Below are 13,162 nucleotides of genomic sequence, written 5' to 3' on the forward strand. Positions count from 1 at the left end.
CAGATCCAATGGGTCAGGTTATTATTACTGTTGGATAAAGTAGATGGAGGCAGGGTTGAACAGTTGGATTCGCACAGTAAGCGTACCTGAAATTCTGTCCGCTTACAAAAAATAGCAATGTTTTACACGCACATGGGCGCCGCAGTGTAGAGCAAATAAGCGACTGACTGCAGTGACGTTTGCGCAACGCGATTCTCGCGACCTGAGGGTCGAATTTTGGGACCGACCAATGACCACTGCCGGCTAGAGGTCGATCGGCTACTGGTCAACTGGCGCTGGAAGAGAAAAGTGAACTCGAACAAGGCTAGCGCGCTAGGAAAAAGTCGGCCGGCCCACCGACCGGCCGGACGCTGCTTGACTGACCAATGACCGGAAAAGGTTGGCGTGAAGAAGCGCGAAAAATTCAAAAAAGTTGCTCACTCTGGCCAGCTGGACACACGCTCTCATTTTTGACAACGAATGTCGAAGTCAACTTCACATATGATGCATATACGTCTGTTTCACTTCAACTACATATATATATATATACATGCATGTATAAGAACAATTGCACGAGTCGTTGAACAATAAAAACCGAATGGGACACTTATGACTGCCCGTCTGCTAGCTTGCTGAGCTAGCCAACGAATTGGCATCTGCTTTCGACCGTAACAAATCGGGATGATTGATTATTAAACGCAAAGATTGAAAAGCAGCTTTGAAGTGGCCGTGAAAACGTGAAATTGATTCAAAGATTGCAATGGACCCATTTTTGCTTTTTCGAATCTTCATGGGCATCGGTGGTCCTTGGTGAAATTCTCTTGACGGGATTGGCTCTCCACATAACTAGGCTAAATTGTTACTGAATTTGGCGCGAAAAATAAGCATATGCCAAGCAGCTGTGACTCACTCTGACCGGACGGACGATGAACACATGGCGGGATGTTGTTTTATGTTTGGAACTATAGACACATGTTTTGCGCGATGAAAATTTCAACTATACAACAGGGTCAACGGAGAATGCTTTTTTCTTTTTCGTTTCATTGCTGCTTTCATTTCAAAAAAGTCATCGCTACTTATTTCTTTTACTTTGTTGCAACACAATTTTTTATAAATACTTTTTTTTTCAGAATTATCATCTCTTTTGAATGTAAATTCTTCTTCTTTTTCTTCAACTTCAATTAAATTTTTCTATTAAGCATTGCCGTTGATGAATAATAGTATTGTTTTTTAAGTGCTGTTTATTTAAATTGAAATGCGCGACGTGAATTGTAAGCCGCTTGTTTGTTATTCGTATTCGCGCTTTACAGATGAAAAACGCCGCCTTCGAATGACATAACAAAATATTGTCGTTGAATGCAAATAATACAAACAAAGCCAAAGCACACGCACAAACAGCACAAATAAGCGTGGTGCACAATTTTCTCAAAATAACAACCATCTGTTCAACAGCCACTTCGACATTTTCTGTGTATTCTTTACAAGACAAGCAAGCAACTCGACTTTAGGAACAAATATCATCACGCTTTGATGACGATGCATGAATAATAAATAAGTGCAAATAAGTGTTGAATTTGTTGTCTTCGGCATCGTTGTGGTCATAAAAGTCAAAGGAAGTTTGCTAGTTTACTAGCCCAGGTCATTGTAGTACGTTAGCTGGGTTCTGATATGACTGAGGGAACAAGGACACGGATGTTTGGAAAAGAAGGACAAAAAGGGGCGAAATACTTATTCGGCTCTACTTTTCTTCCACTGTAAATATAGAATAACATTTCTAGACAAATGCTATATTTGGAGTTTGATCTTTGCCGAAATCAACAAATGCAATACACCATTGCGCAGTTGACTGATGATATAAGCGAACCTCAGCCACGCCCTGTTTTCCCAATATCCGTATCCGTTTACTGGTTGCCATTCTTTCCCAAGTGATTTCTTCAACTCTTCCAGATATCTTGCTCCACATCCGTGCATCTCATCGTGCAAGAAGCAACAACACTGCTCTCCACGAAAAACCGCAACCACGAAACGTAACCCCGAAAAACCTTACAACAGCTCCCCTTTCACAACAAAAATCTTCGCTTTTTTAAATTACGTTACATTACATTATGCATTCAACAAGGTAAACAACAATTGTTGTTCATTTCTTTTTTCCAGTGTGTTAGCTCTTACTTGCGACCGCTTGTTGCCGCGACTAGCGTTGTGCGTTTTGAACATTAATTTGATTTGATTACATCCGCATCTGGCTTAAATTACTCATCCATCGTTCATATATTCATTGGTCGCTCAACTGATATTATCAAAAAATCACTATGACAATATGCTTTCTTAAAAGAGTGAGTCGGCTTTTGTCGGTCCGCTTCACGCACACATTGATCTGTGCACACTGTTATAGCGGCGGTAAAATTTGGGGTCGTTTCATTTTGAAAATTTGACTGATTGAAAGCAACTTAAAAATGCAATTTTAACTTCAACTGCAAGGTGTAATGTTCTGTTGAACTTATTTTTCTACTTTTATTTTTAATTTCTTTTTTTCTTCTTCACAAAGCAACGCTCGAGAGTAGTAATAGGTTTTTATGATAAATTTTACTGCCAGTTCAATGACCGTAACTATTTTGCGGCAATTGTTGAAGGACATTTCAAGAAAAAACATTCTGAACCATATTATTTCAAAGAAAGATTGGAAATGTAATAAAATACTGCTTTTTTTCGCTTTATATATATATATATATATATGGGCATTTTAATGGATAGCATTGAAAGCATGGATGTATTATTGTAGTTTTGTAATTTTTTAGTGGGTTTTCACATTTGAACAGCTTAATACAACCAACGAAAGCAGTGTTGGTGAACAGTGCGCTTTCCAGTACTATTTTCTGATCAGAATATAATAAAATGGCTAATTGTTCAATTGGGCGAAAGTGAAAGGAGGAAACGGAGTAGGAGGCAACGCATGCAAGACTGGGCTAATTGAAGCGATTTAGCATACAAATAATTTGCACGAATTGCTTGTTCAAAGAGATTGTTCAACGACGAGTAGCACGCCCAGGGAAAAATCTCATAATTGAAGTAGAAAATTAATGGCATTTATTATCACATTCATTAGTTATTTATAGCATTTATAGATGTAATTCAACTCTTATTTCAATCGAAAATTTTACATACTCCACATTGAATGCAAACAACTTTCACGTTTGCAATTTAATAAATTTTTTCTATCTTGTACTATGTATGATAAAAGATTTGTCAGAAACGGTTTGTGTGCAATTTTTGTTAATGCTTTATTTGCAGTTGGCTTTTTCAGTCATTTTGTAATACTTGGATTAGATTTATATTTTGAAGCTTATTCTCAATTGTCATCATTATCGATGACACAAAAAAGAATACTGGTAATAATTAAACAAAGAGGGGGGATTTTTCAGATCTCATTTTCACATTTCAAATCGACAAAACCTAAGCCCGTTGATAGATCATCTTCGATTTATTATTATTCGTCCGTAAGAAAAACGATTTGATCAATTAGCAATAATGCAAAGCTGCATAAAGCCGAAGTTGCAGTATGTAGCATTCATTTTCGAACCGCGTTTAGTGCTCTATTTAGAGGCAGCTTTTTCATTTCAAGCAGGTGCCGCGGTTGTTCCGTCGCAATAGATACAAACAGCCCACCTGCTGGAAACAGACGTGCGGTCTCACAAGAAAGAAGAAAGGCGCACGTGCTTTGCGAGGTTGGAGTGGGCTAGCCTGTTGTCAAATTGCTTTTGTATATATATATATATATATGTATTTTTATTTATTTACTAAAATCGAGATATTAAATTGATGATTGACAGCATATTTTTCTGCTTGATTGAATTATTGTTTGCTATATTATGGATTGTTAATCGTATGCTAGATGGTGGGATAGAATGGTAGAGGAAGAAGACAACAAAAAAGAAAGAATCCGCGGGAAAATTAACGCCTGAAAACGTGCGCGTATTGAACATGCGAAAGAGGTGCGAATAATAAAAGAAAAAATCAATCTCACCGATTATATGCAACGTTTTTATCAATTAACGGCTTTTGCTTTGACGATGAGAATAGCAGATAATAATACGAATAACAAGAATAATGATAATAATAATCACAGCAACAACAACAACAACAACAATAATAATAATAATGGGGGGGGGGGGGGAGGGACAACAATGCAGCTTGCGATTGTCGACCTTGGCTATGAATGTTAGTGGTGTTGTAGTGGATGATTTTGAAGTGTTATATTTTGAGAACGGGAAAAAAGATTAGCAAAACAATATCAAACAGCTAGCACATTTGCTTTGCCGAGCTGATCAGTAGGTAGTGAGCAGTTGATGATCACTAAGCTCGTAGTGTGATGGTTAACACCAGTTTATCCGGCAGAGTCTGTGCAACTGTTGATGCGTCGTTTTTTTCAGATTAGTGTAATCTGTTTGTTTGCATTGGGGATGTTTTACGAACAGCAACAGTTGCACTTAATACGTTGGACCAAAAGTTGACCAACAACGGTTTTCAGTTCGCTATGCTTGCCACGCGATTTTTTTTGTTGGCTAGTCTGCTACAGCTGTTAAGCTGTTGAAAATACGACTTAAAAACACGGCATCTATCAATTTGAATATGTTATAGCTGACGATCGAAGTCCGTGTTCAGAATACGAAAGGGCAAGCAGCAGCAGCAGCAACAGCAACAACAACAAAAAAATCAGGACGACAGACATGCGAGATTCTATTGAACACAATGTAATGGAATTCGACCCCATTCCGGCCAGACTTTGTCACTTGGCAACTTGTTGCATTTATTGAATCAAATCGATCTCGGCTGGATGTCGGTTAGGTAGCATCCAGTTGGGTAATCTACACGGACCTCAAAAAAGTTAACCCATGTGAAAATTGTCAGAAAGGACAAATTTTTCACCCCAACGGTGTATTTATTAAGCTTGGTGGACACGACGCTTCGAGAGAATATGCATTCACGGTCTGCTGCTTTTCGCCATAGATGGGTCACAGTTGGGAAAAAAATTTTTTCACTTTGCACAAAAGTGAGCCAACAAAGAGCCTAGTTTAGTAACATTTGCACACCGCTTCACGGGGGTGTGCAAATTGGATTCTTATGAAAAGAAAAATTCATTAAGAAAAAACCAACTGACAACCACAAAAATTTTAATTATGAGTAGTTTGTTTTTCAAAAATTTGATAAAAAAACTTAAAACGGAATAATAATTATCGTCTTGGTTTGGAACAATTTCAGCTTAGCTTTGCAGCGAATGATGATGGAAAGCCTATTTTTACAGGGTTATTGTTGCAAATTGTTAAAATTGCTCTTTCCTCGTTCCCACTTCCCTCGCAGTGTTGCAGCAATAAATTCATTTTGCTTAACGTTTGTTTGTTAGATAACAGAGAAACGTTTAGCGTAAAAATAAACCAAATAACTAGCATATAGAGTGTTTCGAAATGTTCATATCATGCAAAACAAATAAAAAAAGGACCATTATTATTAATTAATTATTGCGAATTTGTTAATTGTAGAGCGTGATTTGTTAATTTTTCTTAATCCTACCTCGCAGCTTCTTCGTGGTCGAATTGTTCGACTGTTGTGATTTTTTTCGCTTCTTCTCGAAGTTCTGTGTTTCGCTTGGTTCAGCTTTGCGATGAAAAGCAGTGTGAGTTGAGCTAACTTTGTAGTTGTTTTTGCGATCTTACATTCTTGCTCGAACTTCTTGCTACATTCTGATTTTTGTTTTCCACTTGGATAATTGGATCGTTCGATTTGTGCTTTGTTCAATTGTTGTTCCATTCCATTTGCAACGCTGAAGAATCACAATAAGCATAGCTGTGAATTGAAACAAGAAAAAAAAAATCACAAACGGCTATGTGTTGACTTTAGCATCGGTTGTTTAATAATAAATTCAACCGTTTGTTTCACTTTGTGCGGTAAATATATTTTTAACGAAAAATTTTTTCCCCCCATAATTTAATGATCAATTTTTATTCCATGAAATAATTGTATTGCGTTGCATGATTTCAATGTTCAATCCAATTCCGCTTGCCAACGTATAACTTCAATATTAGTGCAATGAATAATAATGCTAATAAATATTTGAATAAATAATCGTTTGAAAAGTCAAATGTTGAAGTTGTTCAGTAGTCGTTTTTAATCGGAAAATTCCAAGTTTTGGAATGTAAATTGTGCTTGAAAGTTGATGTTATCGTTGATGATAATTATGCTCAGATCGTATAAATGATGCTGCCACTGAATGATATTCTTTTTCTGAAGTGACAAAACATTTTCAATTGTTCAGCTTTGAATGTTGATACGGAAATGTTTTTCTTGTTTTATTGAACAAAATAAGCAAACAATCTTTTTGCATAATAGCCGAATAAATAATCTTTCAAACTCATTTGAACAACTTTAGCATCGATTTGACATAAAATAAATAAGTGAATTCATTCCTTTTTTTGAAAATCATGCAAATTCTGATTTTGCAAACGTTTATTGATATATAATAAATAGTGTAAAATCGATTCTTGACGATTTATTCGAATGCTTTATGGTCAACAAATGGATAGGCAGAAAATTCGCACATTTTCTCACCAACAGAACCGTATCCCCAGCTTATGAAACAAGTTTCGCACAGATGCATAACGGGATACGGTGTGTTGGCTGTACTCTGCACAAGCCATTTCACTGAGTTCCTTCCGCAAATTGCGCAATACAACGAACACGGGTGAGGTTTCAAAATATCTATTGGATAACATCTGCGTTCTTGCGGATCGCTGGGATGCGCCAAACGAACGTCAACAAAAACCATCAAATGCTCGCAAGTACCTTGGTGTAAATACAAGTACGGATTACCAAGACGAAGCTTCAGGTCGAGAAAAGTCGTATCTTCCATCGGTGCTCTGCTGAAAGGACCTATATCGTTGAAACGATTTGACGCCCAACCGATGATCTCTTCGCTTAGGTCGGTCGCGTCTTCGTGGCGCGTGTCCACGTAAAAGACGCCATTGATGTAAAAGAATCCTCCTTTGTATATGTCTTTGGCGAAAAAGCCCAACTCCTGCGACGGACAATCACTGTAATCTTTGATGGGGGCGAAATCGTTGCGGCAGGTGATTTGATCGCGCAGCACGCAAAGACTTTGACTGCCAAGAATGAGAAACGAAGAATCGAAACGTCTCAGACAATTGTACTTGTGTGAATAAGTTATGGGCGTTTGGGCTGTTGGCGAGAGCATCGCAACAGTCAAGATCAACTCTTCAGTGCGGCCATTGTTGACCAAAGGCTGATTTGCAGGCTGCACAGCTTTCATTTCCGATAAAAGTGCGTCGTTTATTCTAGAAAATCGGCTCACCCGACGGACGGCTTGCTTATCCAACAAAAACTGTGGATTCGAGTTGAGATTCATCGTCATCTGTACGGTTTCCAAGTTGAAAACTTCCTGCATTCTTCCGGCACAATTTTCACCGTCCGTCAACGCCACTTCCGCATTCGATAAGCTGGAGCTCATGTGCTTAGGGTCGCACAGCTCTTTCAAATTTTGAATCTCTTCCTCGTTCATTCCAAATATTTCTTGCAGTTCAACGTCTTCATCGCAATCGTGCTGCACACCGTACTGCTCAACCGCTCCGACCGCTTTTTCAGCGAAATCTTTAATACTTACCTCGTCTGTTATGTTCCACCTGCGATCAGGCCGTTGTTTACTGTCCATCGATGTGAAAAAAGCGAAAACTATTAAACAAAATATTAACACCAGAATGAACAGAAACATTCCAAACGACATCATTTCAGACAACATATATATATTATAGTGTAAATCATCAAACAGATTGGACGTATAACTTCCTACACTTCTGACTTTACATTATTGCCAACTTTTCAAAATAAACATTTTTTCAGTTTGAAGACTAACAGACTAAATAATTAGGCGAAATCGAAATCAGATCTGTGACATGTCGACCGGCAGCAGATTTCACTCAGAGCAGTCAATCATCATTCATTACAAGGTGTATTACAGTGGTATAGTTGCGATGCCTGTTTTATTCTTATTTGTATTATTATCCTTATTAATTACTTATTAAGAAATCTATTATAAATCGGTTTCGAATTTTTTGACGTTTCAGAAAAACAATTTGAACTAAAAACTTACGGATTGAAGAAAGATTTCACACAGAGAGTTCATAACATAACATTTATAATATATTAAATTATTTAAACTTACTTTTATGACAATTTTGATATTATTTTAAAAGTCCACCAAAAAGAACCAGTCAGAAGCTAAAATTCGAAAAAGCTAGAAAATTTTAGATGTAGTATACTGTAATTATGATTTTGATTTTCAAGATGATGCTCCAATTGATGGTATTTTTTCACAAACAACCAACTATGCTTATTTTCACTTGAAAACTGACCTTTACATTTTTTTATTTCTAGAAATTATTTTTTTATTCGGAAAAGATTGCTTGTTCTATTTTCTAGTGTAACGAGCCGCTCTCTCGGGAGGACTCGTTCGCCACCCCAACCGGACTATTATTACAGTCGTCGCCAGGCGAGTCGACCGACAAATTCCTCCCCGCGGTTATATCCTCAGTTTGGCTTCCGTCGCCTCTGATGCCCTTTCTCCCGGGTTCGTGCTTTCTCGGTAACATTTTCGCATTCACAAGACATGTAAAGAGAACAGTGTTTATTAACAACTTCAAACAAGGGCCGTTACCGATCCGCCACAGCAAAATTCTAGAATCAACAACAACAACACGATCGTTCACACTCTACCACCCAACCAACCTACCACCGTAATCCTTTGTCGATCTTCAAGTATATGTACACTTACGGTAGCTTCATCGTTCTTCCATTTCGTCGAATGGACAAATGCAGTTGGTGGATCAGTCCACGTCGGCTGCACTAGGCTGCAATGTATTTGTTTTAAGTTTTGTTGATTGGTCCTTTCTGTGCAAAGTGGTCTGGGTGTTTGTATGCCTCTGTCAGTGCAAACTTGGCGCTATATCACAAGAACAGCATTTTTGTGAAATGGTAAAAGTACAAATTTCATTATCATACAGTCGTAGAAACATCTTTGGTAAAAAGTCATGTTCATAATTTCGACGTATTTTTTTCAAGTTCAAACAAGCGTAAGCATTGTGCGTCAACACTGAGTACACCTGGTAACGTGGTATTGCTGAAAATACATTTGCTCATTTCAAACGCATACTTTGTAGTGTTAATTAGAAAGGGATTATTAATTAGCTTCCGGGTTGAAATTGTTGTTTTAATTGATTTTAGTTGAATTATTTTGTATTTTATTGTCTGTACAACAGTAGGCTAAGGCAGTGCTAAGCGAAGAATAAAACATCCAAAATTACATATTTTTAAAATCTTTCAAATTTATAATGTCAACTTAAGGACTAGATATATTGATGTTCTTCGATACAGTTTGCGCGCTACTTATTTATTTTTGTTGCAGTGCAACTGTGATTGTTTCCAGTTGTATATTGTTTTATTGTTGTAATACAACTTCATTTTATGCAGAAAACAATGGCCATCGAAATGAACCATAAGATCGAAATATTAATTACTTACATCCCTAAATATTCTATTCTAGATTTGTTGTTTTAACTAAAGCCTGAATGCGATATACTTTCATCCTATTTATAGATTTGCAATTTTACGTTACTATTGTTGATTAGCGCGGCTGCGTAGAATTGAAGCGTTCTTTTTACTGTATCGAGTTAAACAGAAATTAACAAAATTAATTTTTTAAACTGTTGAAAAATGTTTGAAAAATTTTGCTACTCATTTGATGTCCAATCTTTTCACTTCAGTACGTATAAAGAAGTTCAAGTATTGTGGAAGAACGATTGATGTGCGCTAGAGAGAGTTAATCACAGACTCACATCGTTCACACACAGTCTGTTAACGTTTTCGCTTTTCATGTAAAGAAAAGAAACATAATTTTACGTTTTGTTTCTGATAAGTATATATATGAAAGAATTACATCCACGTCTTTCTTATTTATCTTGACAGATTATTTAAATTATAATTGGCCTTCCGTTGTCATGTCACTGATAGTGTTCTGTAATTTTTCTTGGTATGTATGAAGTATGTGTGCCGTTCTAAATACCTGAAATAGTTTCATTTATTGCGAACAATCTTGAGATATAATTGAGAACGGCATGTCTTTAGATATGTTCTCTTAATTTTCACTTTTTCAGTGAGACTTATTATTTACTCCTGCATTACATTTGGCTCTGCTTCGAATCAGTCGACTTCAGTTGATACTAATTACAAATATGCTGCGGTCATATATTAATTCATATATAAACATTCAAACGAGCTTGAGGAAATTTATATTAATATAGTGAAATGAATTTGCATATTAATAATATTTATTATATTTTCCTAAAATGTCAATGGAACGTGCATTGCAATAAGAAGCGTACGGTTAACGAGATTGATAGGCCATTGCAAATTAAAGAGTAGCTTATTCGATTAAGGGCTTTTTGTGTTAATTTTATTTTCGTTTCTTGAAAATGACTCGTGATAATTTTTGACTGCGGCAGAAAGGTGGACTTAAAAGTTTGGGAGACATTTATTGTGGTAAGTTGCATTTTGTGAGCGTTTGTAAGTAATGGTTTAATGACATAGATGAGAATATATATGGAGTCTATCATTTACTGACAAAATTATTATCACAGTGTTAGCAGCAGCAGCAGCGGCAGACAACGTTCTCTTTGTTTATTATTGTACTAATTAACCAGTGAAGCCCGTTTTAAATGACTAAAATGTATTACTTTTGTTCCTGTTTCTATTATTTTTTATTCAAAGCTTCTACACTTCTTTTTGAGAAGTGTGCATTTAATTGAAAAGAAAAGTTTCTTATAATTTTTGGAAATTCTCTTTTAACGCATTATTTGTAATTCTTATCTGTGTTAAGATGAACATTGGCTACTATTGCGTTTGATTTAATGTTGGGCATTTTTACAGATATGATGAATACTGAAATCGCGGAAAACATGAAGCAAAGCTTAAAACAAGAGGGATGTTTGGTGCCCATGGGTTCACATTTTGTAAGTCTGGACTACGAATACTTGGAATAGTGGCTGTTATCTTTCAGTTTAATTAAATGATCTGTATAAATGAAGGTTGAATCACTGCAGTGTTTGCAAACCTGTAGCTCGTGAATTTCACGCAGCAAAATCTTTGTATGCAATACTCTTCATGTATCGCAATTTGTTTATTTTTGATAATTTCATTTGTTTTCATTTAACACTTAGTTAAACTTTAAAACATGCATCTTTATATTGTTTTCAAAATAGATTTCTTTTATTATTTTCAAAAATGATTTTTTCATTCAGTCAAATTTTATTTTATTTCATGCTTTGCTAATATTTTTTTGTTTGCTTTTTTTATTTATACGTAAACACGTCTTTTACAGCAGTTAACAAGAACAGTAGTATCCAACTGCAACAGAGCAACAGCTCTGATCTAAGAACACCCTGTTGCATTACTTTTAATTTTCTAAATTTGTATGGGTTTTAATCACTTTATTTAATTCTGTTTTATTCTCATTAACGACTATAACATATCTGCTCCTTCATTATTGTTTCTTCTTCACATTTACTTTTTTGCATGTGTAATCAACATCTATTTGATAAACTGAATAGTATATATCGGGTTGATTGTTTTTTATTGGAAAATATATAATTGATGCAACGAAATTTATTGCTACAATAGGTATTATTATTGTTATCACACTTTTAAATAATATATGGTCACTTTCTAATTACTCTCGTATCTTAATAATGGATTAAAATGTGGTGAGCAGCTAATTAAACAGCTGGAATTAAAAGTATGCAAAATATTTTATAAAAGGTTGAAATTTGCTGTTCGCTATGTAATGACCGGAGTTCGTGCTGAAGGCGCACAAACGTGATGCCTCCGAGTGCCTGTTATTTTTTTCATCGTTCTTCGAAGACGTCGTGACAGTGTGGCGCCGCGATGGCTTATACTAACATGAACGATCTCTGGATTCGATCATTTACGTTCGATTGGAGCCACGTTTGAAACATTTCGGCGTGTTCTGCGAAGGGTATACAAAACGATGTACGTGTTTTGACCATTATTGTTACAGTAAGTAGAAGTTGATGTATTGGCCAGTGTGAGCATTTTGTGTGCTATAATCAATAGTCGTGTTGTTTGTGTATTTCTATGTATTTTGTATTGTTGAACAGTAATAAAGGTTGGAAAGGAATCGAATCGCTATCAGCTATTGTTGGTCGGTCCAATAAATGTGCAGCGAGATCTCATTTTATCTGAGACTGAATTTTCATATAAAAATAACAAAATAATCCTATGTATAATATTGGCGTGCAGCATTTTCTTGTAGTTTGCTGCTATTCAAACATCTTCATGATTTACTGCTTATTCAAAGTGCAACAACAAAATTGTTCCGGGTTAGCAACACAGATAACAAGTGAAATCATTCTCACTTAATGTGAAACATATACAAGCCATCAATTTTTGCATGAAATTTCCTATGTTTATCTATAGCAATTCGTTAAAAACAAACGTTACTAGTTTTCAAATTGAATGCATATTCTCTTTTCAAAAACTAATGATGTTCAGGTGAGCATCACGTGTTTAACAAAACGCGGTGATTCAAATCACATCAACATTACTCACAAATTCAACACTTACTAAAGAAAAAATTAGTGAAACCATAACAAAACAACAAAAATACCAAGTTAGGTGCAAAAACAATATGTACCAAAGACATCAAATGTATGAAAAATTGCAGCTGATGCTATCATCAACATTGAAATCCCAAAACGAATTAAGATAATCTGACATAAATCGATAAATACGATTGGACGGAACGTACCCCAAGGTTAGTCGCCATTCTGCAAATTTCCCTGATCAAATAAAGTCCGCTTTGCAGCAATTTAAGATTTTCCATTTCTCTAAAATATCAAAAGCTGTAGTCTTCGCTGTTATTGTGATTTTCGAAAGTAGGCTTTTGACACAAATTTCGCTTTTTTGTAAAATATGGCTAAATTCTGATAAATGAGAAGGTTGTGGAAAGTTTTACGGCAAATGAACAACGATTAGACTGCATACACAGCAATCTGCGCAGATATACATCTCTTTACATGAATACTCTCTGAATTATAGCAACAACTTC

The 13,162-nt window shown here is 35.8% G+C and overlaps 4 protein-coding genes across 4 annotated transcripts; 3 read left to right on the forward strand and 1 right to left on the reverse strand.

Moving 5' to 3' along the window:
- Positions 1-13: 13 nt before the first annotated feature.
- On the reverse strand, positions 14-447 carry Tsp_03034 (conserved hypothetical protein). The gene is made up of 3 exons (XM_003379322.1): positions 337-447; positions 133-275; positions 14-86 (listed from the first exon to the last, which is right to left on the reverse strand). Exons 1-3 carry the CDS (start codon positions 445-447, stop codon positions 14-16), a joined length of 327 nt encoding a protein of 108 aa, XP_003379370.1.
- A 1,200-nt stretch (positions 448-1,647) lies between these two features.
- Positions 1,648-2,196, forward strand: Tsp_03035 (hypothetical protein). The gene is made up of 4 exons (XM_003379323.1): positions 1,648-1,733; positions 1,758-1,904; positions 1,927-2,098; positions 2,134-2,196. The coding sequence occupies exons 1-4, from the start codon at positions 1,648-1,650 to the stop codon at positions 2,194-2,196; spliced, it is 468 nt and encodes a 155-aa protein (XP_003379371.1).
- A 4,339-nt stretch (positions 2,197-6,535) lies between these two features.
- On the forward strand, positions 6,536-6,894 carry Tsp_03036 (conserved hypothetical protein). Its single transcript, XM_003379324.1, has 2 exons — positions 6,536-6,639; positions 6,678-6,894. The coding sequence occupies exons 1-2, from the start codon at positions 6,536-6,538 to the stop codon at positions 6,892-6,894; spliced, it is 321 nt and encodes a 106-aa protein (XP_003379372.1).
- Positions 6,895-8,328: 1,434 nt separating this feature from the next.
- Tsp_03037 (conserved hypothetical protein) lies at positions 8,329-8,890 on the forward strand. Its single transcript, XM_003379325.1, has 3 exons — positions 8,329-8,346; positions 8,464-8,652; positions 8,723-8,890. Exons 1-3 carry the CDS (start codon positions 8,329-8,331, stop codon positions 8,888-8,890), a joined length of 375 nt encoding a protein of 124 aa, XP_003379373.1.
- The last annotated feature ends 4,272 nt before the right edge of the window (positions 8,891-13,162 follow it).

This window comes from Trichinella spiralis (assembly GCF_000181795.1).
Source record: "Trichinella spiralis strain ISS 195 chromosome Unknown Scfld2, whole genome shotgun sequence".
In the NCBI taxonomy this organism is placed as follows: Eukaryota; Metazoa; Nematoda; class Enoplea; order Trichinellida; family Trichinellidae; genus Trichinella; species Trichinella spiralis.